This window comes from Physella acuta, unplaced genomic scaffold, assembly GCF_028476545.2.
Source record: "Physella acuta isolate Inbredline_101_S28 unplaced genomic scaffold, ASM2847654v3 ptg000017l, whole genome shotgun sequence".
In the NCBI taxonomy this organism is placed as follows: Eukaryota; Metazoa; Mollusca; class Gastropoda; family Physidae; genus Physella; species Physella acuta.
The window spans coordinates 4,325,889-4,349,985 of NW_026731537.1; the positions used below are offsets into that span (position 1 = coordinate 4,325,889).

At 39.9% G+C, this 24,097-nt stretch overlaps 2 protein-coding genes across 3 annotated transcripts in view; both read left to right on the top strand.

The window, feature by feature from the left end:
- Nucleotides 1–2,232: 2,232 nt before the first annotated feature.
- LOC131938468 (uncharacterized) lies at nt 2,233–16,940 on the top strand. The gene is made up of 5 exons (XM_059296513.1): nt 2,233–3,032; nt 4,194–4,480; nt 7,458–7,624; nt 9,022–9,260; nt 16,010–16,940. Exons 1-5 carry the CDS (start codon nt 2,572–2,574, stop codon nt 16,149–16,151), a joined length of 1,296 nt encoding a protein of 431 aa, XP_059152496.1. The 5' UTR covers nt 2,233–2,571; the 3' UTR covers nt 16,152–16,940.
- A 2,166-nt stretch (nt 16,941–19,106) lies between these two features.
- The window catches only part of LOC131938449 (centrosomal protein of 135 kDa), a 29,617-nt gene continuing 24,626 nt past the window's right edge, over nt 19,107–24,097 (top strand). The window contains exons 1-4 of one of the 2 annotated variants that reach the window (XM_059296491.1): nt 19,107–19,234; nt 22,069–22,271; nt 22,764–22,896; nt 23,275–23,442. In XM_059296491.1, coding sequence (XP_059152474.1) covers nt 22,083–22,271; nt 22,764–22,896; nt 23,275–23,442 — 490 coding nt within the window. In that variant the 5' untranslated portion in view covers nt 19,107–19,234; nt 22,069–22,082. Of the gene's footprint in view, nt 19,255–22,068; nt 22,272–22,763; nt 22,897–23,274; nt 23,443–24,097 lie in introns of both variants that reach the window. The other variant, XM_059296483.1, reaches the window with a different exon arrangement.

Consider the following 24,097-nt stretch of genomic DNA (forward strand, 5'->3'; position numbering starts at 1 on the left):
GAAACTTAACAGATAAGTGCATCTCAGATTACACTGTAAACATATCTAATAAAAAATAAAGTATTCAATTTGCCGTTAAAAATATCAGTACCAAGAGTAGAATATTCAATAACAAATGCAAAGATAACTATATGATAGGTCAGGTGATCTGGTGTGTGAGATGTATAATAAATGTTGCATAATAAATTATTAACTTGGCTGTAGGAAGTAGATTTTCTAAACACGATTGTCAATTTATCGTTTGGTTATATGAAGGGTGCCTCACTACGCATGCCACACCCTGAACCCAAATACAGTCATCTGGTGACTCGATACGTCTTTTGTCTATCTCTGCTATTAACTGATATATTCGTTTAAAGTAAGGGTTTCATCCTAATCGGTCTGAGAGATTAGTTATAATCAACAGAAATTATGCTTCTGGTAAAAGATATTTTTTTTTAATTTTTTCAGACAATTCACTGTCGTAGGAAAGGAGTGGGGGGGGGGGGGGGAGATAGTTGTCTTTGGCCACATTTAATGACAGTGTGAGGCCAAAAAGTTATTGAGTGGCCGACATTGTGGTTGAGGGGCCATGTGGCCTAAGTGGCCATGCATACATCATACGTCCATTTAAACCAGCAGGGCTAAGATCCTGGGACGTTGTGTAGACTCGTATTAAAAATCTGATATAAACAGGAACCGAACCCGAGACAGCTGTGACCACTACCACTCCACCACCAGCCGACCATGGTCACAACCTCACGACCTTCGACCTTTACCTTTCCTCACCCGCCCCACAACACCTCACAGTAACAGACACCCCGCCCCACACCGACCCCATGAACTTTACTAAAATGTCGTCAAACTACAAGTATGCGAACCGCTGATCTCCAAATAGATTGAGGTGTGCAAACATCTTCGCTAAGCTGCCATCTATTGATTGGCGCGGTCCTTCTCTGCTATAAATAGACGTGTGTCCGTACACTTGTATCAAGGAAAACTGGTAAAGTATCAAAGGATGGAACAGCCGATGGTGCAATCAACACAACAGCCAATACTGAGGTGATGAATGGATACAAAGGAAGAAATTATCTAAGATATCGGCATAACACCCTTCATAAAACCATTACATATGATCGTCATCAAACATAATTATGCATTTAACAAGTTCCTTTTTATAGTCCTCAAATATAAAAAAAAACCAAATATAAGTGCATTCTCTTGTTGGGGTATCTTAAACTTTTAATGTATTGAAGAGGTTAGAAAAATATTGAAAGAAGAGTAAACACAATGTATAATGTATTGTATAGTGGGTCTAGAGAGAGGGGTGTGATGGAAGGGGGGGGGAGGCGGAATTAATGCACTTAAACTAAGACTTTGTGGTGCAATCTCAAAATCAATCGTAACACCCTTTTTGACACAATTAAATTACCGCAAATTACATCACGAACTATAAAATGTAAATATTATCAAGCATTACAACGCGGAACTACTAAAAACGATTATTTCTACAGATTGTGCAAGGAACAAAAGATCAGAATTACCACCCATTACATCATCGTAATGAAGTACAACCACACAATGTATCAACAACAGCATATACTGAACATCATCAATAACTCATTAGATTTTACAATTAGCATGTATTGTGTCACCAATGACCACAGCATCTAAACTCCCACAACAACCCCACCCTCCACCCATCCCCACCACTCCTGTACACGTCATCATGTCATAGACACACCACGTGATCAACGTAACGAACATTGTCACCAGGTTAATCACGGGGTTAATTTTAACACCCGGTAATTTCAAGTTATTTTAACCTGCAGTGGCCTGCGCAGTGGTATGTCGTGGGCCGGCTCTGCGGTCAGCCGCAGGTAAGGATGGGGTAGGCAGGGCACCCACAGGTGAGGATGGGGTGGGCAGGTCGCCGCCGGTACCGACTAGCCGAGGTGGGATGCGCTGCTCGCCTCGCGACAAAGAAATACGTAATGACTCGCCAAACGAATGAATCCCGGATATTACCTGTTCAAAAATTTGATTTACTTTGTAGTATAGGTAATTAATTTAAATTTATTCAAGACACCGCCGGACGTAAAAGAAAGCATAGAGCTGTGGGTAAACTCGAGCCTTGAGGAAACGTGAGGGAGGGGAAGAAGCGGAGGTTTTTTTTATTTGAACACGATTTTCTCGAATTCAATAGTTCGACAGAAGAGGGCACCGCGGAAAAGGTTTAAATTCCCCGTCTCGCGATGACGCGCAGAAAGAACAAAATAGGGAAAAGTTTCGTTAGGTAGTTTCGGTCGTTCAACATTCGTAAGAGCAGCAGTCCTTAGAAGGAAGCAAATTCTGAATTACGTTTAAGGATAATTTTTTTCACTGGAGATTTTCAAATAAGTTCACATTTTCTTAAGGATTTTAAATCATTCCCGACTAGCATTCATTAGTACAGAGCTCATAAGTTTTTTCTTTTACTGTTTTTACAAATTCTACACAGATTTTATTGTTACGCGTTCTTTTAGCGTACATTTTGTTGAGGCAAACTATCGTCTTTCACGCAAGATTCTAGAACTTTCTTTAAACACAGCCATGGCAAGCAGGATTCAAGTGTTCATCAGCTCCACTGTGTTCATCATTTTGTTCGCGTCCCTCACACAAGTGGGGGGTGTCGACGTCCAAGACCGCGCCCCAACCTTTAAGTCAGCATCCCTGCCTTTCTTCGCCCCTGGCTCATCGTCTGCGGCAGGCTCAGACTTCCTGTCATTCTTCTTAAGCCGAGCTGTCTTACCCGACAACAAACAGGGTGTCGTGGCAACCTCCACGCCAGCACCAACTACTACAACCACGACAACAACCACGACAACGACGAGTTTGGTCAAGAACGACACCCGGATATTGAACTCTGAGGGTACCGTCAACAAGGACAGAGCGAGCCTGATGTACTACGCCACCAAGTCTCCAGTGGTCAACCAAGACCGAGTTCTGAGCTCGTTGGACATTTTTCTCAGCAAGTTGGTGCGGCCACCCCTGTACCAGGTCATTGGCAACCAGTAAGTCTTCAGAGTCTGTGTCTGTCTGTATGTCTAATCCTAGTCTGTTTTATGTCTGTCTTTCTGCACCTTCATATATCCTTTTTTTTTCTCTGTCTTTCTGCACTCTTATATCATGTTTTTTCTCTGTCTGTCTTTCTGCACTCTTATATCATGTTTTTTCCTCTGTATTCTCAGAATCATAGCATGGTTTTTCTCTGTCTGTATTCTCAGTATATTAATTTTAGAATCTGTGTGTTTTATTTCTGTCTGTATTTCAGAATGTTTTATCTCAATAGTCTCTGTACCAGAGCATGTTTTTATCATTGTCTGTATTCTCATAATGTGCTCTATATCCACACTCTTACAGGATCTGTTTTATGTCTGTCTTTTTGTACTCTCAGATTCTGTTTTCTCTGTGACTGTATTTCTTAGAATCTGTCTGTCTATACTCAGCCAATCTACGACAAAAACATGGGATGTGATGTTTGTTTCATGTGTTTTCTAACTCTCCCAATGTGATTTGATGTGATGTTTGTTTCATGTGTGTTCTATCTCTCCCAATCTGATTTCATTGGATGTTCGTTTCATGTGTTTTCTAACTCTCCTAGTGTGATTCGATGGGATGATAATATATAATGTGTTTTATTACTCTCCCAATGTACTCTACAACTCAGGTAAATGGCTCAAATATTTCTGTAACCACCACATTCTATCCCCACTAAGGCAATGTAACATTTCAACGCGTCAATGTACAAATCCAATCTTTCATTCATTACTGAAATATGTGATCACATCACATACCGAATCTCATTTGACTGGCATTTAACATTTTCGTCACAGAAGTCTTAGGTTATTTATGCGTCTAAGTACGGTAGCAGCACTTTAGCGGAATATCTTAATATCTTCTGTACAGTATTTTCGAAGACTTCTACGGAATTCAGATATTTTAAAACGCTTCTGGTCTATTGTTAAAAACACATTCATTAGCTTGTAATTAAAACGTAATTTGTCTTCGAAGAACACAAGGTAAAAACCCAAGCATATCGACTTTTTATTTATTAACGTATGGGGTTAAGTAATGTTAAGTGTACTTGTTAATTGCTTTAGTTCTCAGTTCACATGAATACATTCTTCTTTTTCTCTGCTGTAAGCGATTTCATGTGACCATACCTGTTGCAGGAACCTACCTGTGCAGACGACCACGCCAGCCAAGGTCAGCCAACAAAGCGACAAGACATTCGTCTACATAGAAAGGGGCGTGCTCCGTATCGATGCCGCCCCAAAGACCACCACGCCCAGTGCCGAGACCACGCCCCGCACAGATACCACGCCCCGAATAGAGAAGTTCATCCCTGACCTCTACGACAAGCCCTTTGTGGGCGTACCTGAAGGTTTTTTCAACGATGACGTCAAGGAGGTGGAGCCTAAAGTGAACAGGACTCGCAGAGCTGCAGGCTCGGATAAAGGTGAGTTTAAAGAAAGTTCTGGAATAGTTTTAAAGGTTTAAAGATAGTTCTGGAATAGTTTCAAAAGTTTAAAGAATGTTCTGGAATAGTTTCAAAGCTGTAAAGATAGTTCTGGAATAGTTTCAGAAGTTTAAAGATAGTTCTTGAATAGTTACAAAAGTTTAAAGACACTTCTGGAATAGTTTCAAAGTTTCAATGGCACTTCAGGAGTCAGTTCAAAAGTGTAATAGTTTCAAAAGTTTAAAGATATTTCTGGAATAGTTTCAAAAGTTTAAAGATATTTCTGGAATAGTTTCAAAAGTTTAAAGACAATTCTAGAATAGTTTCAAAAGTTTAAACACAATTTTTTGAAATAGTTTCAAAGTTTCAATGGCACTTCAGGAGTCAGTTCAAAAGTGTAGAGGAACTCCTTAAAAATTACCAACAGTTTTAAAGGAACTTCCTGTAACAATAGTAGTAGTAGGCACGGTGACATATTGTACAAATTGGCCGTTTGTAACATATTTCACATATTTTAAACGAATTTTAAAGAACGTTTAAAATAACATTAAAAATAGCAGAAAACCATATTTCTTCATAAAGTGTGTGAAGATGTATAGAACCAACTGAATGAGAAACGTGGTTAGGCGAGATTTGCAGCTAGACCAGAGCACTGATTTATCCAGAAATTTCTAAGCCAATGAAACATAATGTTTTTTTAGAATGTACCATACATATATTTTTTGAATGTCAAAATTTTTAGAAAACACCCAGTCAGTTTCTAGTTTAATTTTGTACTTTCTGGAATAAATGATGATCACTAGTGAATAATCTTGAAACACATTAACATCGGCGGAGGTTCAAATACAATTAAGAAGTCGAGTAGGAAATGAATGCATTAAATTTAGTTTAACCATTTAGTCAACAGTGGTCAGTTGTCACTACACTTGTTAAAGTTGTCCATTCTATTGTCCCCAGTGGTCAGCTATCTGGCACCGTGCTACACTTGTTAAAGTTGTCCATTCTATTGTCCCCAGTGGTCAGTTGTCTTGCATCGTGCTGCACTTGTTAATGTTGTCCACTCTATTCTCCCCAGTGGTCAGCTATCTGGCACCATGCTACACTTTTTAATGTTGTCCACTCTATTCTCCCCAGTGGTCAGCTATCTGGCACCATGCTACACTTGCTAATGTCCACTCTATTCTCCCCAGTGGTCAGCTATCTGGCACCATGCTACACTTTTTAATGTTGTCCACTCTATTCTCCCCAGTGGTCAGCTATCTGGCACCATGCTACACTTTTTAATGTTGTCCACTCTATTCTCCCCAGTGGTCAGCTATCTGGCACCATGCTACACTTGCTAATGTCCACTCTATTGTCCCCAGTGGTCAGCTATCTGGCACCATGCTACACTTTTTAATGTTGTCCATTCTATTCTCCCCAGTGGTCAGCTATCTGGCACCATGCCACACTTGCTAATGTCCACTCTATTCTCCCCAGTGGTCAGCTATCTGGCACCATGCCACACTTGCTAATGTTGTCCACTCTATTGTCCCCAGTGGTCAGCTATCTGGCACCATGCTACACTTGCTAATGTCCACTCTATTCTCCCCAGTGGTCAGCTATCTGGCACCATGCCACACTTTTTAATGTTGTCCACTCTATTGTCCCCAGTGGTCAGCTATCTGGCACCATGCTACACTTGCTAATGTCCACTCTATTCTCCCCAGTGGTCAGCTATCTGGCACCATGCCACACTTTTTAATGTTGTCCACTCTATTCTCCCCAGTGGTCAGCTATCTGGCACCATGCTACACTTGCTAATGTCCACTCTATTCTCCCCAGTGGTCAGCTATCTGGCACCATGCTACACTTTTTAATGTTGTCCACTCTATTGTCCCCAGTGGTCAGCTATCTGGCACCATGCTACACTTTTTAATGTTGTCCATTCTATTCTCCCCAGTGGTCAGCTATCTGGCACCATGCCACACTTGCTAATGTCCACTCTATTCTCCCCAGTGGTCAGCTATCTGGCACCATGCCACACTTGCTAATGTTGTCCACTCTATTGTCCCCAGTGGTCAGCTATCTGGCACCATGCTACACTTGCTAATGTCCACTCTATTGTCCCCAGTGGTCAGCTATCTGGCACCATGCCACACTTGCTAATGTTGTCCACTCTATTGTCCCCAGTGGTCAGCTATCTGGCACCATGCTACACTTGCTAATGTCCACTCTATTCTCCCCAGTGGTCAGCTATCTGGCACCATGCCACACTTTTTAATGTTGTCCACTCTATTGTCCCCAGTGGTCAGCTATCTGGCACCATGCTACACTTGCTAATGTTGTCCACTCTATTGTCCCCAGTGGTCAGCTATCTGGCACCATGCCACACTTGCTAATGTTGTCCACTCTATTGTCCCCAGTGGTCAGCTATCTGGCACCATGCTACACTTGCTAATGTCCACTCTATTGTCCCCAGTGGTCAGCTATCTGGCACCATGCCACACTTGCTAATGTCCACTCTATTCTCCCCAGTGGTCAGCTATCTGGCACCATGCCACACTTGCTAATGTTGTCCACTCTATTGTCCCCAGTGGTCAGCTATCTGGCACCATGCTACACTTGCTAATGTCCACTCTATTCTCCCCAGTGGTCAGCTATCTGGCACCATGCCACACTTTTTAATGTTGTCCACTCTATTGTCCCCAGTGGTCAGCTATCTGGCACCATGCTACACTTGCTAATGTCCACTCTATTCTCCCCAGTGGTCAGCTATCTGGCACCATGCTACACTTGCTAATGTCCACTCTATTGTCCCCAGTGGTCAGCTATCTGGCACCATGCCACACTTGCTAATGTTGTCCACTCTATTGTCCCCAGTGGTCAGCTATCTGGCACCATGCTACACTTGCTAATGTCCACTCTATTGTCCCCAGTGGTCAGCTATCTGGCACCATGCTACATTTGCTAATGTTGTCCACTCTATTGTCCCCAGTGGTCAGTTGTCTGGCTCCCTATCAGTTTGAGCCGTGCCAGTACTACAAAAGATGTTTCCAGAAAACACAAGAGAGCTGTGAGTCGAAGACCGGATTCCGTGGAGACGAAGCTTCTAGACTGTGTGACACAGCACTGGAGGTCACGAAGACCGCTGCATCAGACATCGTAAGTTGGGGTCGGTGCTGGTTGGGGGTGTGAGTTGTTGTTGTTGGTTGGTGGTGTGAGTTGTCGTTGTTGGTTGGTAGTGTGAGTTGTCGTTGTTGGTTAGCGGTGTGAGTTGTTGTTGCAGTTGTTGTTTGGTGCTTTAAGTTGTTGTTTCTATTGCTGTAGGTTGGTGGTGTAGGTTGTGGTTGTTGATGGAGGTTGGTGGAAAAAGTTGTTGTTGATGTTGTTGGAGGTTGGTGAAGTAAGTTGTTGGTTTAAGTGAGTAAAAATGTGCTTTCGATATAATTTGTCGGGGTAATGTGCTAATGATTAACGATGATGGGGCAAGTTTTGATGTTAAATGTGTGTGGTTGCTGGTGTAGCCGGGTGTTGAGCAGCTACAACTGTTTTTGCGTGCGTGTTTGTTTGTAGGTTGGTGATTTGGTGTTGTCTTTGATGACGCTAGGTATCGATGTCATTGGTTGTTTATTTGTGTGGTCAAAGTTGTAAGTTGCTTGTTGGTGTGTTAAAAGTTGTAAGTTGTTTGTTGGTGTGTTAAAAGTTGTAAGTTGTTTGTGAAAGTTGTTAATAATGTATGTGCTCGCGTTTATGTCTTTGTTAGAAAATTTTGTTTTCGTGTTTGTTTGTTGGGTTGGTGGTTGTTGCACCATTTGTTTTCCGGATGTTTAAATTACATTGTTATTAGTGTTGATAATTACTTTAACTTTAAAGGTGTGAAGAGTTGTGTTTTAAATAATGCATTTGTAACATTTTCAATAGTCGTAAAAATTCAATAAGTTATTTTATAGTTGAAAAATAATTTAGTTGACAATAATTTTTCGTGTGTCGCCATACTACAGTGGGTTTTGGTTTTTGTTTTGGGGTTAAAATTAAAGTTGATAAAAATATGTTTGTAATTATGTAAGTAAAGTGAAATTTCTCGCAACATAAAATGTAGTTTAATTAAACTTCAGTTAATCATTAAACAGAAAACCATGACAAATTGTTAATTGGGGGAAATTTAGATTTAGGTTAGGGCTAAGATCTGAGAAATATAGTTGACATGGGCTATGACATAGGCCCTATTGTTTGTTTAGGTATTTTTGTATTAAATTTTGAATTTCGTGCTGTTCCTGGTTGTATAAGGCCAAGGACATGAGTACTGATATACGATATAAACTGTCGTGAAAAGTTGCGTTTATTTTGGTATGAAACTCACTGTAAATTACTCATGTTGTCCTCTTGTTTGTCCTCATTTGAAGTCTAAGAAACTTAAAGCCTAATGAACATTCACTTGTTTGTCCTCATTTGATGAAGTCTAAGGAACTTAAAGCCTAATGAACATTCACTTGTTTGTCCTCATTTGATGAAGTCTAAGAAACTTAAAGCCTAATGAACATTCACTTGTTTGTCCTCAGCTGAAGACCTACTTGAAGGACGTCGAAGACTGCATCAACTACGAACTCGTCAACGTCATCGAGTCTCCCACGTGCGGTGACGTCACGACCATCATTGAGAACGCCCTGCTCACCTTCAACCGCTCCAACTGTCTCTTCTCCCGGGGGAAGTTCTGTGACGTCATAGCCGACCCCGAGTCACGCCGCGACCTGTCGGCCATGTTTTCACTGCCGACACCTGACCGAGAGTTCATGACGAGGTGAGTAGGTTCATGACATCACAAGATGTGTGTGTAGGGGTGGGAGGGGGGTGAATTGTGGTCACACTTTATGACCTTATCTGATGTTGTAATATTAAAGAAAAAGGTGAAATTTAATAAGAAAATCTGCCATCTTTCTGTTTAAGTTAAAAAAAATGTATTGAAGTCAAATGTATCTTTAGGCGGAGGGGGACACCAAATTACTTAAAGTTTTAGTACATTAACCATTTATTGTTTGGTGGAGTGAGTGTCACCATGAGTTACCGCACCTGTTGTCAGGGGCGGGGGGTGCGGACCGCACCGGGTGACACCATTTAGGGGGGTGACACCAAGGCAAAAAATAGCAAAATATATAGAGAAAAACTTGAGTGGGGGTTGCAAATCGAAAGTTTGAGGGGGGGGGGGTGCAAAACGAAAGTTTGAGTGGGGGTGCAAATCGAAAACTTGAGGGGCGGGGTGTGCAAATCGAAAACTTGAGGGGGGGTGCAAATCGAAAGTTTGAGGGGGTGGGTGTGCAAATCGAAAATTTGAAAGTTTGTCCCCGGGAAGGGTCGCTACGCCTCTGGGGGGTGACACCATTAAGTACCGCACCGGGTGACACCCGACCTCGCTACGCCACTGCCTGTTGTCACCGGGACTAGTGACGCCACTGAATAGGACTTTTTTAGGGTTAGGATAGGGTTAAGATAAGGTTAGGGTAAAGTGGGGTTAGCAGAACAGAAAAAAAAATATTAAAAAAAACGTTAGGCCTATACGTCCTGATGGTGACAGCTATAAAGTGACTCGTCAGGGTCTTAACTCTTAACTAAACGTGACCTTAAGGTTAAGGCAGGGCCGACAACTTCGGTCTCTTTGACAAATGCGTCTCTGTGTACTGTGTGTAAACTGTTATTTAAAACAACCACCACATGGTTGGAACATAAAATATACGCTTTGGTGTGCTTTCTTTAAAAAATAATAACAAAATCTTAATTTCCGTCAATTGTATTTGAGGAAAATATTTGAAAATACCACTCGCCATAGGTCGCAAAAGTGGTTTTGAATAATTGATAAGAATTAATTTACGAAACAGTACCCCCACCATAGCTGGGTATAGAGCAAACCCAAAACTCGGGATATAACAATTGTCGGAAACTATAGAACACGGGCCCATTCAGTATCTGACATAAAACAGTCTGACGATGACATAGAAGAAACAACCATGTAGAAGTGCCATTTAGACCTACAAGAACACAACCAAAAATTACCCAGCAGTACCCAGCACAGAACGAATAAAAATTCTACATCCGGTATCGTTCCTGGGTCAACAGTGGACCTTGTGTCAACTCTGCCATTGCGCAGCCTCTCCACTGGTATCCGGTACTAGACGTCTACAGAAACGTCACTTGTAGAAGTGGGTTGTGGGGGACACATTACGTAGACTAGCAAGTGAGAGGGATATCGAGAGAGATAGGGAGAGAGAGAGAGAAAGATGAAATGAGTATGCGAGTGTTTGAATGTGTGTTAAAAGTGTGCGTGAAGAGTGTGAGAAATGTGTATTCGAGCGAAAAGTGTATGTGTATGAATGAGTGAAGAATGTGTGTAAATGTGAAGGGTATGTGTGTTCGTGTATAAAAGAGTGTATTGATAAGGCCTCTCTGTTTGTCTGTCTAACACACGAAAGGTTATAAAAATATGGAAGGCAAATAAAGCCGAGATGCGACCAGGCATAACTTCACCTGCGTGATTCATTGGGAGGCTGGAGGATGTTAGGATTTTTTAGAGAGCCATGGTGTGGGGGGATAGGTGGACACATGGTGTGTGGGCAATAGGTGGGGACATGGTGTGTGGGGGATTGGTGGACACATGGTGTGTGGGGGATTGGTGGAGACATGGTGTGGGGGGATAGGTGGACACATGGTGTGTGGGGGATTGGTGGACACATGGTGTGTGGGGGATTGGTGGACACATGGTGTGTGGGGGAATAGGTGGGGACATGGTGTGTGGGCAATAGGTGGAGACATGGTGTGTGGGGGATTGGTGGACACATGGTGTGTGGGGGATTGGTGGAGACATTGTGTGTGGGGAATAGGTGGAGACATGGTGTGTGGGGAATAGGTGGGGACATGGTGTGTGGGGAATAGGTGGAGACATGGTGTGTGGGGAATAGGTGGGGACATGGTGTGTGGGGAATAGGTGGGGACATGGTGTGTGGGGAATAGGTGGAGACGTGGTGTGTGGGGAATAGGTGGAGACATGGTGTGTGGGGAATAGGTGGGGACATGGTGTGTGGGGAATAGGTGGGGACATGGTGTGGGGGGAATAGGTGGGGACATGGTGTGTGGGGAATAGGTGGAGACATGGTGTGTGGGGAATAGGTGGAGACATGGTGTGTGGGGAATAGGTGGGGACATGGTGTGTGGGGAATAGGTGGGGACATGGTGTGGGGGGGGGATAGGTGGACACATGGTGTGTGGGGGATTGGTGGACACATGGTGTGTGGGGGATTGGTGGAGACATTGTGAATAGGTGGACACATGGTGTGTGGGGGATTGATGGACACATGGTGTGTGGGGAATAGGTGGAGACATGGTGTGTGGGGAATAGGTGGAGACATGGTGTGTGGGGAATAGGTGGAGACATGGTGTGTGGGGAATAGGTGGAGACATGGTGTGGGGGGAATAGGTGGAGACATGGTGTGTGGGGAATAGGTGGGGACATGGTGTGTGGGGAATAGGTGGGGACATGGTGTGGGGGGGGGGATAGGTGGACACATGGTGTGTGGGGGATTGGTGGACATGGTGTGTGGGGGATTGGTGGAGACATTGTGAATAGGTGGACACATGGTGTGTGGGCAATAGGTGGGGACATGGTGTGTGGGGAATAGGTGGGGACATGGTGTGTGGGCAATAGGTGGAGATATTGTGTGGGGAATAGGTGGAGACATGGTGTGGGGGGGATAGGTGGACACATGGTGTGTGGGGAATAGGTGGGGACATGGTGTGTGGGGAATAGGTGGGGACATGGTGTGGGGGGGGGGGATAGGTGGACACATGGTGTGTGGGGGATTGGTGGAGACATTGTGAATAGGTGGACACATGGTGTGTGGGGAATAGGTGGGGACATGGTGTGGGGGGAATAGGTGGGGACATGGTGTGTGGGCAATAGGTGGGGACATGGTGTGTGGGCAATAGGTGGAGATATTGTGTGGGGAATAGGTGGGGACATGGTGTGGGGGGAATAGGTGGGGACATGGTGTGGGGGGAATAGGTGGAGACATGGTGTGTGGGGAATAGGTGGGGACATGGTGTGGGGGGAATAGGTGGGGACATGGTGTGGGGGGAATAGGTGGGGACATGGTGTGTGGGGAATAGGTGGGGACATGGTGTGGGGGGAATAGGTGGAGACATGGTGTGTGGGGAATAGGTGGACACATGGTGTGTGGGGAATAGGTGGGGACATGGTGTGTGGGGAATAGGTGGGGACATGGTGTGTGGGCAATAGGTGGAGATATTGTGTGGGGAATAGGTGGGGACATGGTGTGGGGGGGATAGGTGGACACATGGTGTGTGGGGGATTGGTGGAGACATTGTGAATAGGTGGACACATGGTGTGTGGGCAATAGGTGGGGACATGGTGTGTGGGGAATAGGTGGACACATGGTGTGTGGGCAATAGGTGGGGACATGGTGTGTGGGCAATAGGTGGGGACATGGTGTGTGGGGAATAGGTGGGGACATTGTGAATAGGTGGAGACATGGTGTGTGGGGAATAGGTGGGGACATGGTGTGTGGGGAATAGGTGGGGACATGGTGTGTGGGCAATAGGTGGGGACATGGTGTGTGGGCAATAGGTGGAGACATTGTGAATAGGTGGAGACATGGTGTGTGGGGAATAGGTGGGGACATGGTGTGTGGGGAATAGGTGGAGACATGGTGTGTGGGGAATAGGTGGGGACATGGTGTGTGGGGAATAGGTGGGGACATGGTGTGGGGGGGATAGGTGGACACATGGTGTGTGGGGGATTGGTGGACACATGGTGTGTGGGGGATTGGTGGAGACATTGTGAATAGGTGGAGACATGGTGTGTGGGGAATAGGTGGACACATGGTGTGTGGGGAATAGGTGGGGACATGGTGTGTGGGGAATAGGTGGGGACATGGTGTGTGGGGAATAGGTGGGGACATGGTGTGGGGGGGATAGGTGGACACATGGTGTGTGGGGGATTGGTGGACACATGGTGTGTGGGGAATAGGTGGACACATGGTGTGTGGGGAATAGGTGGGGACATGGTGTGGGGGGAATAGGTGGGGACATGGTGTGTGGGGAATAGGTGGGGACATGGTGTGGGGGGAATAGGTGGGGACATGGTGTGGGGGGAATAGGTGGGGACATGGTGTGTGGGGAATAGGTGGGGACATGGTGTGTAGGGAATATAGTCCTTTTCTGTGGGGAATAGAAAGAGAGATATTGTGGGGAATAGAGACAACCATCTTTGAGGAATAGAAGGAGCAGTGACATTTCTAAAATCAACAAAATACGTAGATGATTTTATTTTTAAAATTATCTGAATGTTTTTGTGGCCCCCCTCCCCCCCCGTCACACGTCGTCACAAAAAGTCAGACCCCCCCCCCCTAAAATGACGTCACACCTCAACCTACAACCCCCCCCCCCCCCCCTCAAAATTGCAGTTGAATTTTTTTAAAACATCGATATTTTTCCAAAATCTTGTCTAAACTATTACAATTTATTAAAACAGTTATCTAAAACGCAAAATAACGTCTAAAATTCGTTTTCTAACATTGCTTTTTTATAATGCAAAAATGTGACGTCGCAACATCTGAACCCCCCTCCCCCTCATCACACATCGTCACAAAATTATAGACCCCCCTCCCCCCTACGAGTGTGACGTCATTTATGGATGACCCCTTAGCAGAGGCGTATCCAGGTTTTCGTTGTAGGGGGAGCGAAAAGAGCAAAAAAAGGGTCGAATTTTTAACACGTTCTATATACGTGTATAATATATATATATATATATATATATATATATATATATATATATATATATATATAATTACTAGTATGTCATTACTAGCTGTATGTCATTACTTCGCTGTGATGTAAAGTAAATTGAAAGTAGCACTCTGAAGAAATAAGAACAAACACACAATGTAGGCCGACAAAACAAACATTGTATCAATCTAGACAAAAAAATATACACACACTACAACCAAAAACAACGAACGTAACACAATCTGTTTTGTAATTCTTGTAAAAAAAATTTCTTACATAATAATTCCTGGGAAATTAATTAAGACAAGTGAAATAGGGGAAATAATCACTCTCTTAATATAAATATGTACATATCTACACATTTAATTATAAATGTCAAAACAAATAAATAATTACTTTAGAATATAATGAAATTGTTTAACACTATTCGTGTTTACAAAATGTTTTTGTCTATTATCAGAATTTAATATATAGTCATCATAAATGCTATAGTATTAAAGCATAATGAAAGATTTTAAAATCAGAGTTGGTATAAAACCGCGCTTTTCGTTATAACAGAAAAACATTCGGAATAACAGCCTACATTTAACTAAATGATGGTCTTTTAGTTCAGATCATATGTTTTTTTTAATTAACTACTGCTTTTTTGTGTTCTTAAAAGATCATTTTTTAACATAGTGATAGGTATGTGTTAGATCTCTGTATTGCTCACACACCTTTTTACTGTCCGGTCAATTTAGGTCAATTATCCAACCCAGTGTATACCTAGGTGTGACATTAATGTAGCTCTACACAATTGTGGTGGTGAGGAGGGGGGGGGGGAGAGTTAACCAACTCAGAGTGAACATAGCGTCAGTTTTTAGATGACTGGTCTAAACATACATATATATTACACAAATATATATTACACAAATATATATTACATAAATAGATTTAAATAAGTAGCAGTGGTATTATGACAATATTTTTTTTTACAGAGGGGTCCATGGGGGAGGGGGGTTGTAACTGTTTCATATAATTTGTAATCGTAATCACTATCACCCAAACTGTAAGAATACTACTACTTCATCGTGATGACATTGTTGCCCTTGTCAAAATTTCCCCACCACTACACACTTTTGCTCATAAGTAAATTTAAATAGAGGTGCCACATCAGTTGTATTTGTTACTGTATTGCATTTTTTTAAATTAATCACAAGATTAAAACTGTATGTATAAAGTAATTATGTGTGAAGTTTTATGTATAACATTTTCTAATTCAATTATTCGTAAGCAAATACATTATACAGTTGCCTTAAACTTAAAACCCCTCTTGCCAAGTGGTACTACCCGTAGAGGTTTTTTAAATATTGCAATGCATCGTAATGGTTATTTTTAGAATGGCAAACGGATGCAGCTGTTAATACGTATTGTAAACGTAGACGCTACTAGACTAGTACAATAATGCTTTAATTGCCGCATGAAAAGAAATCTTGTGATTTACATAGATGTGCCGACAAAAAATAATTTTTTAACAAATATCATTGTTTAAAACTTTGAGTTTAAAAAGTTTCCAAAAAGGCGCCACTTTGCTGAAAATGGCCAGAGGGGGAGCGGCCGCTCCCCCTGCTCCCCCCTGCGTACGCTACTGCCCCTTAGACACATCGAATAAAATTAATAGAAATAACTGTAAATTACTTTTACATTTTAAAATGTTAACATATCTTGTTATGTGTTATTTTATTATCCATATGTAACGATTTAACAAAAAATTCACAGGCTTCTGATCAACTTTGGTGACATGACACGATTGTGCAAGGGTGAAGGGGCTCAAAAATTCCTAGCGGACCTCATGGAGCAAGTGAAGAAATCGCCACAGAAATATCGAGTGCCCGATAGACCAGTCCCAACTTCCGGTTGAACTTCTGCTTCAAAATAAATCTGTGTTATGTTTCAACTAAACTCGAACAATCAATGTTATCTTGTTAAATTATGTACATTCTTACAATAATCGGATTATTTCGTCATTGTTCTGATTTTTACGGTATTTACACAAGACTTTGTGAACAGTGGAGGAATGAACTCACCCGGTGTATTTTTTGTCTCACCGGTGTACACCTTTATGTTTGCCCGTGATTTTTTTAATGATACTTTTTTTTTTAAATTGGGGACAAGCACTTAATAACGAATTAACTGACGTTAATATAATTGTACATCTGAAATATTTTTTACCTTATAGAACATGGAATATTTATTTTTAAAAAAAGCTAATTAGTAATTTAGTTTCTATAATTAATGTTGTTGCTGAGAATCACTCTTTTTTCTAACTGTCCTACAAAGACAAAGTTAGCCAATCGTATTTATAAATAATAATTTACTATTTATTGAAATTAGAAATAAATTGCATAATCAAAAACTATTGTATTATCTCTAATTAAAAAACTATATTCATATTGTTTACATATTAAACATTGAGAAAGTTAAATTTAAAAAATCACATCACCGTGTGTTTCTTGAACAAGAAAATTTTGTTTATATGGGAACAACTACACTAACTGGCTTTAACTTTCCTACCACTGCCTTCAACGACTCTGTACCAAAGATTTTCACAAGCTGTGCACCCTCAATCCTGTATCGCCACACATTACTGTAGATATGTGTATGCTCTTTTAACAGAAGAACTAAATAAACAGCGCTTAAAACACGAACATTTTATGTTTTCTCTTCAATCGTCTCTGAGTCTACCCAGCTCTAACGAGTACCTGGCTAAGGTAGGGGGGAAAAGCGGCTGGGCAACGTGTTGACCAAGATGTCCTTCCACAAGACGTGTTCACAGATACAAGTAAACTCTTTTTCATCTGCACTAAGGACAATAATGTCTAAAAAGATGAAAAATTTCGTCCTCAAACTGACAACATATTTTGTGCATTACATAGAGAGATTCAAGAAAGCATTTTGGAAAAGCCATACAGAGAGTTGAGAATAAATTGGAAAAAAAAGCCAGCAATTATTTCCAACATCCTCTATATCACCATAACCATAACCATAATCATCACCATCACAACCCTCACCATCACCATCTGAACCCCCACCATCACCATGAATAGCACATCGTTCTCTCTCCTGTTAGCATCATCATCATAAAACACGATGTCGATATTTCCACCTACGTCGTCTTTATCATCCCCATGACCAAATCTCTCCTTATCACAAGCCATGCTCACACCAGGTAATTTACCGTCAGTATTTGATATACTTTCTATCGGCGACCACGTCCGCTTTGATCCAAAAAAAAACAACAAACAATCGCATATTCCCATCCAACACTAGTTCCCCCAGTCAAAAATTCCTGCAATGAGCCGATGATAAAAAGAAAATTTATTGACTTGCAGGCGTCTCACGAAGACGAAGACAGAAGACCATGGAATAATTGAGGAAGGTAGAAAAAATAACATTGCTGCTCCTAATGTCGCCCTCAGGATAAGTCGAATCTCTGTTATAATTTACTACGGATTGTCGATTTTGACACATTTATTTTAGATGCAACTCCCCTTTTGGATATGGGACCACTCTCCTCCACCCAATTATGGGTCTTTTCTGGTGCCTCTTAATTCCCTGTTCACTGTTTTGTCACTCAGGTGCATCTGTTATGGTTTATGGGGACTTAAAACGTCGGAGGTAGTTCCAGTGATGCCATGGCGGCTTAAGGGTAAAGCTGGCTGAATCCAGACCAGTACCCTCGTTTGTTTTTGTAGATGTGGGAGAGTGTGTAAATCCTTTTTACACGCTCAGGTTTAATCAGAGGCGTAGCGAGGGGGGGGGGGGGGGCGGGGGGTGTGCGGACCGCACCGGGTGACACCATTTTGGGGGTGACACCAAGGCAAAAAATAGCAAAACATATAGAGAAAAATTTGAGGGGGGGGGGGGGGTGCAAATCAAAAGTTTGAGGCGGGGGTGCAAATCGAAAGTTTGAGAGAGGGGGTGCAAATCGAAAATTTGAAAGTTTGTCCTCGGGAAGGGTCGCTACGCCTCTGGGGGTGACACCATTAAGTGCCGCACCGGGTGACACCCGACCTCGCTACGCCACTGGGTTTAATCCACACCTGATGAAAACAACTGGACAGAATTTTTACTTGTTTTTCCTGACGAATGGCGTTGCTGGGTCAGGCGTCACACGGTGCGGTAAAGTAATTGTATGTGAGTGTGTGCATGCTTTAACTGCTGAGCTGAGATTAATTATGCTGATCTTATAGCCCCGGTTTAAATCTAAATGCTCGTGAGTTATGTAATGTTCTGTAGGGCCTATTGCACCACTGAATTGACTGGAAGTTTTTAAAGCCTTAAAGCCATCGCGTGATCTATGGTTATTTGCTGTTGACAGTATAACGTTGTTACCCCCCCCCCCCCCCGAATAGTGGCGTATTTAAATAAAATCGTGAGCTGTTAAAATTGTCTTGACAACACATACATTTTTTTTCTCTGTATACGACTCAATCTTCTATGATAATTTTCCCCTCTCCCCTCCACTTAACTCAATCAGATGGCGTCACTATGAACATACTTGGCGCATTTAACCATAGCAACTATCAAATCTTTAAAGATAAACACTTTTGTGTTGGCGTCAGACACCCCCCACCCCGATGTCATCTAAGCTAGACAGAGCATACTTTTTGACCATTCTTTTGAGTGTTCGCCTTAGTGGTTGCAACCATCAAATAGACAAAATGAATTTTAGATTATGCCATCTCATTCTTCATGGAGGAAGTGTCTCTGATACACCTCTTGTATTATGCTTGTATAATTTATAAATAAAGAAAGACAACTCTAAATAAATTCTTCTGTGAAAGAGATTAGAAAAATGGTTTCCGTGATTTTCAAACAAAAAGTCTTGTTAAAACTTGTTGATTAATGAATGTTGATGATTTTTACTGGAGCTATGTTTATTATTTTTCTACACAAATGACTACAAAAACAATATATCCTTGAAATAATATTATTTTCAAGGTAAAAATAACTCAAATAAGGTAGATTAAATTAAATAATTTTATTAGAATCTCTGTCTCTAGATTTTTAATAAATTCTTCTTTACGATCTGCTGATCTGTCATCCAATTCAATTCTTATATTCTTATTCTTGAATAAGTTGAATTTGTAGAAGAAAAAAAAATGAAAATAGGATCGTCCTACAAAATTATTTAGAATCTAGATCTAGAATCTAGATCTAGTCAACATCTAGATAGATCTAGATCTAGGTAAAATCACGATACAGTGTCGGAAATTATTGGGTAATGTTCGTTGAGTTTCGGTCGGTAACATTCATTGCTGTAAACTGTAAACCATAGTTTATTTGACTGTTGAAAGAAAAATAAAGTCAAGTGCATTAAATTAATGTTTTAACTTAATTTAATATTTAACTGACAAAAAATTAGGCCTAGCAACAATTAGGCCTAGGCCTTAGTAAATCTAAATATTATTAATAACGTCGAGTGTAGTAATTAATGTTTTTTTTTTAAGAAACACAAAAAACCTGCAGAAAATTTGCGACAACCAGCTCTAGATCTGTTAGTAAAATAAGACGATTAGATTTACTAAAGTTAAAAATAGTAAGAAGAACTAGAATAATGTTTAGTAGCAGCAATAATTAGCACATACACTTAAAATACTTAGAAATACAAAATAATTAGCAAAACAGTATTTAAAATGCAACTAAAATCAATCCTTGCACATTTTTAAACATTATGTATTAAAAATAATATGGCGGCAAATAAATGATTGTTTACAGTATTTCCGGTGGTTTCCGGAACGGCTCGACAGACTACGCCATGGCTTTACTGTTTTTTACTGCTGTACAGTTCCGGAATAATAACCGACGCTATATCGTGATTTTACCTAGATCTAGTCATCCCTCATGCCTATCACTATCACTAACCTTTGAAAGTTAAAAATACTAAATACTTGAATACTTTTTTAGTAATATTAGTCAAGTAGTAGGCCTAAGGCGTAAATCATTTTGAAAATTTTCTCAGTCCCTACCTAAGGCGGTTTTAAGTCATAAGTGAATTAAGTGCCACTAAGTGGTAAAACTCCTTTTTAGCTTATTTTATTCCCCGCTTCACGTTCAGCTCCAGTTGAGCGTATTTTATTATAAACACAACCAAAACACACAAAAATCTCTAACCCATTTAAGAAGATTCTTTTATCGAATACTGGACTAACTAAAACAATTTTGTTTTAGGTTTAGCTTACACTTTTCTGCATCACTTTAGTTACACTCACACTTTACTAGTAAACTTTAGTAATTTTTACAACTATTTATCTGTGCTAATATTATAATTAGTCCATAGGCCTAACCAAAGTAGGCCTTGTATTAAGACTTGATTTAGATCTAGTATAAGGAGTCATCCGTTATTATGACACTCTCAAAAAATTGAAATTTTAGACCACCCCTCACACTTCTGTCCACACGATCACTTAGAATGGACTGCCCAACACTCTCTCTGTGACAATCGACATCCACAAAAATTTTAGTTCTTTAAAAACTTACTTTTAATGAAGCCTACTAATTTTACAATATGTGTATTTGTAGATGTTAACGGTTAGCATTTTCAGACTGATTTATTGTGTTGCAATCATCACTCAGGCCTAATCACCACAGAAGTATGAAATTTATATGTAAATATTGCAATTGTTATTGAATTAGATCTACCAGCTAAACATGTTTTACTTTACTCAGACACTGGCTTTTTTATCTTTTTACATGGACACTGATGTATACATTTTGTATGCAATTTAAAATGCTTCAAGTTGAAGTGTATTGCAACACAGACACTACTTTGATGTTAAATTTAACCTTACATCCTCTGTAGAAGCTTTAGTCTTACATTAAATTATGATGACTAACTTTGTAATTCATCCCAGTGATGTTATTTTGATCAGACTTCTTCACTAGTGGCCAAGCGATTCACTATGTAACTTAGTAATTGCTATGTAATAAAACTTTTAAATTCATAGCATCATTATAACTTCTATCTAGTGTACGCCTATACATTTATTTACCTATACTTTCCTTACCTTAAGAAAGTCTGAAAAATGAAAGAGGAAAGAGTTAGATTTAGAATGGCATCTATGTCCCTGTTTCTGACTGGCATGGCATTCCACTTTTATTCTTGTTGATCTTACTCAAATATGTTTATGTTTGTGTCAGTTTCATCTTCTGAAATGTATATTTAAATTTATATTTTAAATATTTCATGTTCAAAAAATTAAAATAAGAAAAGGTGCATACATAGAGAAGTTGAAAATTAGTTAATTTCATTGATATTTTTATTGTAAGTTCACATAAATGAATCTGACTCCAGTGAGTTTTGTTTTATTTCACAATAAAAATTAAAGATTCAGATTTGACCATTATTATTTATTCTTTAGAATAAAACTTACACTCACATTCAGTGTATTGACATTTTTCACTCAACATTTTGCATTAAACCTTTTACAAATCAAATAGATCTATGTTTCATAAAAAAAACAACCTCATCCCCAAAAGTGGATGACGCACAGATCTATGTCTCTCCGAGGCTTTAGCTGTATTAGTGTGTTGTAATGATGCTTATATATTGCAGTAAATATGTTGGTGCAGTATTGAATTCCTCCATAAAACTTTGACTTGATAAGATTCTTTTACTTGTTCATTGACAAAGATTTATCGAATTGTTAAGAGATTACTAGTAATGGCTGTCATTTAATTAAAAATAGGCTCATCCAACTGCAGCATGTCACAACTGTAGAAAAAACTCTATACACATTGTTGTATTCTAGTAACAAACATGTTCACTTTTTCAGTTGGTGAACCCAACATGGCCACAACTACAACTGTGACCTCCCAGGCACAGCAGAAATTTAGCAATCTCCGACGCCGACTAGATCAGTTGGGGTACAAGCAGTCACTGGGCATTGAATCATTGCCATTGGTGGAAAAGTTGTTTGTCGATCTAGTTCATACAACAGAGAGCCTAAAAAATGCAAAACTTGAACTGGCAAAAAAGGTTATTTTTTTTATTTTAATCACTGGTTAAAATGTTGATTATAATTTAATGGGTTTTAGAGAAATTATTGAAGATTTAGAATTAGAATCTATAGCCCTTCAGTAATACCACTGCTTGTAGAAGGACATTCAGCTTCAATTTTGCACAATATTTTTGTAGTGTTATTTTTTTAATCTGGACAGTTTTAATCAATTTTAATTGGTTAAAATGACTTGTATTTAAATTGGCAAGATTATCATTAGATAAATTATGCTTAGCTTATAATAGATAACAATTAAATTGCAACTTAATTTATTTTAAGTTTCATTATTTAAATTTAATTTAAACATCATTAATTTTTTAAATAGAAGTATAGATTCATCTGTTTATTTGTATCAATCCTCCTACCTGTATAGATTCATCTGTTTATTTGTATCAATCCTCCTACCTGTATAGATTCATCTGTTTATTTGTATCAATCCTTCTATTTGAATAAATCCTCCTATCTGACAGACTGAAGTCCACCTGGATGTGGACTCAGCTGTGGAGCCGTACAAAAGTGATAACGCTAAACTCATTAGAGAAAACAATGAAATACACATGACAATAATCAAACAGAAAGAGGAATCTGATGCTAAAATTCGAGGTATCTTTACAGTTTTAAGTTAAGTATCTACCTATGAAAGGTCTCAAACTGAAATATAGTTTTGTTAACTTAGTAAATGTAGAATTGTTTTCTTAGTGTGACAGAGAGAATATTTTTGGTTAAAGGTTAAACAGTAATTAAAGTCTCTTGTTTGTGCAAGATATAAATCTTTTTTTTTATTGATATAACTAATTTCTTATAACTATTATAAAAAAAATCCTAATATTGAGTTATTTTTAAAAGATTAATATCAACTGCATTTAAAGTTTTCAACACTCAGAAACAGTTTTAAAAATAAAAATTTAAAAAAATTAACAGCTTTCTTTCTAGTAATTGTATAGAATATGAGGCAATAATGGTAATAAAATTCTGTTTTAGAACTAAAAGCATCCCTGCGAGACTTGGAGCACAAAAACGCAGACCTGCAGTTTCTCAACAACCAGTACGTCCACAAGGTGAGGCAGCTAGAGAAGGAGTCCAAGGAAAAGTCTGAGACAATACTCAAGTTACAGGAGAAAAACTTTCATGCTGTAGTTCAGACACCAGGTATGTTAACATTTTAGTTCATACACCAGGTATGTTAACATTTTGGTTCAGACACCAGGTTTGTTAACATTTTGGTTCAGACACCAGGTATGTTAACATTTTAGTTCAGTCACCACGTATGTTAACATTTTGATTCAGACACCAGGTATGTTAACATTTTGGTTCAGACACCAGATATGTTAACATTTTGGTTCAGACACCAGGTATCATAGCAGGTATGTTAAATATTTGATTCAGACACCAGGTATGTTAACATCTTGGTTCAGACACCAGATATATTAACATTTTTGTTCAGACACCAGGTATGTTAACATTTTGGTTTAGATACCAGGTTTGTTAACATTTTGGTTCAGACACCAGGTATGTTAACATTTTGGTTTAGACACCAGGTATGTTAACATTTTGGTTTAGACACCAGGTATGTTAAATATTTGGTTCAGACACCAGGTATGTTAACATTTTAGTTCAGACACCAGGTTTGTTAACATTTTGGTTCAGACACCAGGTATCATAGCAGGTATGTTAAATATTTGATTCAGACACCAGGTATGTTAACATCTTGGTTCAGACACCAGATATATTAACATTTTTGTTCAGACACCAGGTATGATAACATTTTGGTTTAGATACCAGGTTTGTTAACATTTTGGTTCAG

Bases quoted from the DNA above. Each gene is read 5' to 3' on its own strand.
- LOC131938468 (XM_059296513.1), top strand. From the start codon at position 2,572: ATGGCAAGCAGGATTCAAGTGTTCATCAGCTCCACTGTGTTCATCATT. The intron at 7,625-9,021 runs GTAAGTTGGGGT...GTTTGTCCTCAG, and splicing joins AGACCGCTGCATCAGACATC to CTGAAGACCTACTTGAAGGA. The intron at 9,261-16,009 runs GTGAGTAGGTTC...AAAAATTCACAG, and splicing joins GACCGAGAGTTCATGACGAG to GCTTCTGATCAACTTTGGTG.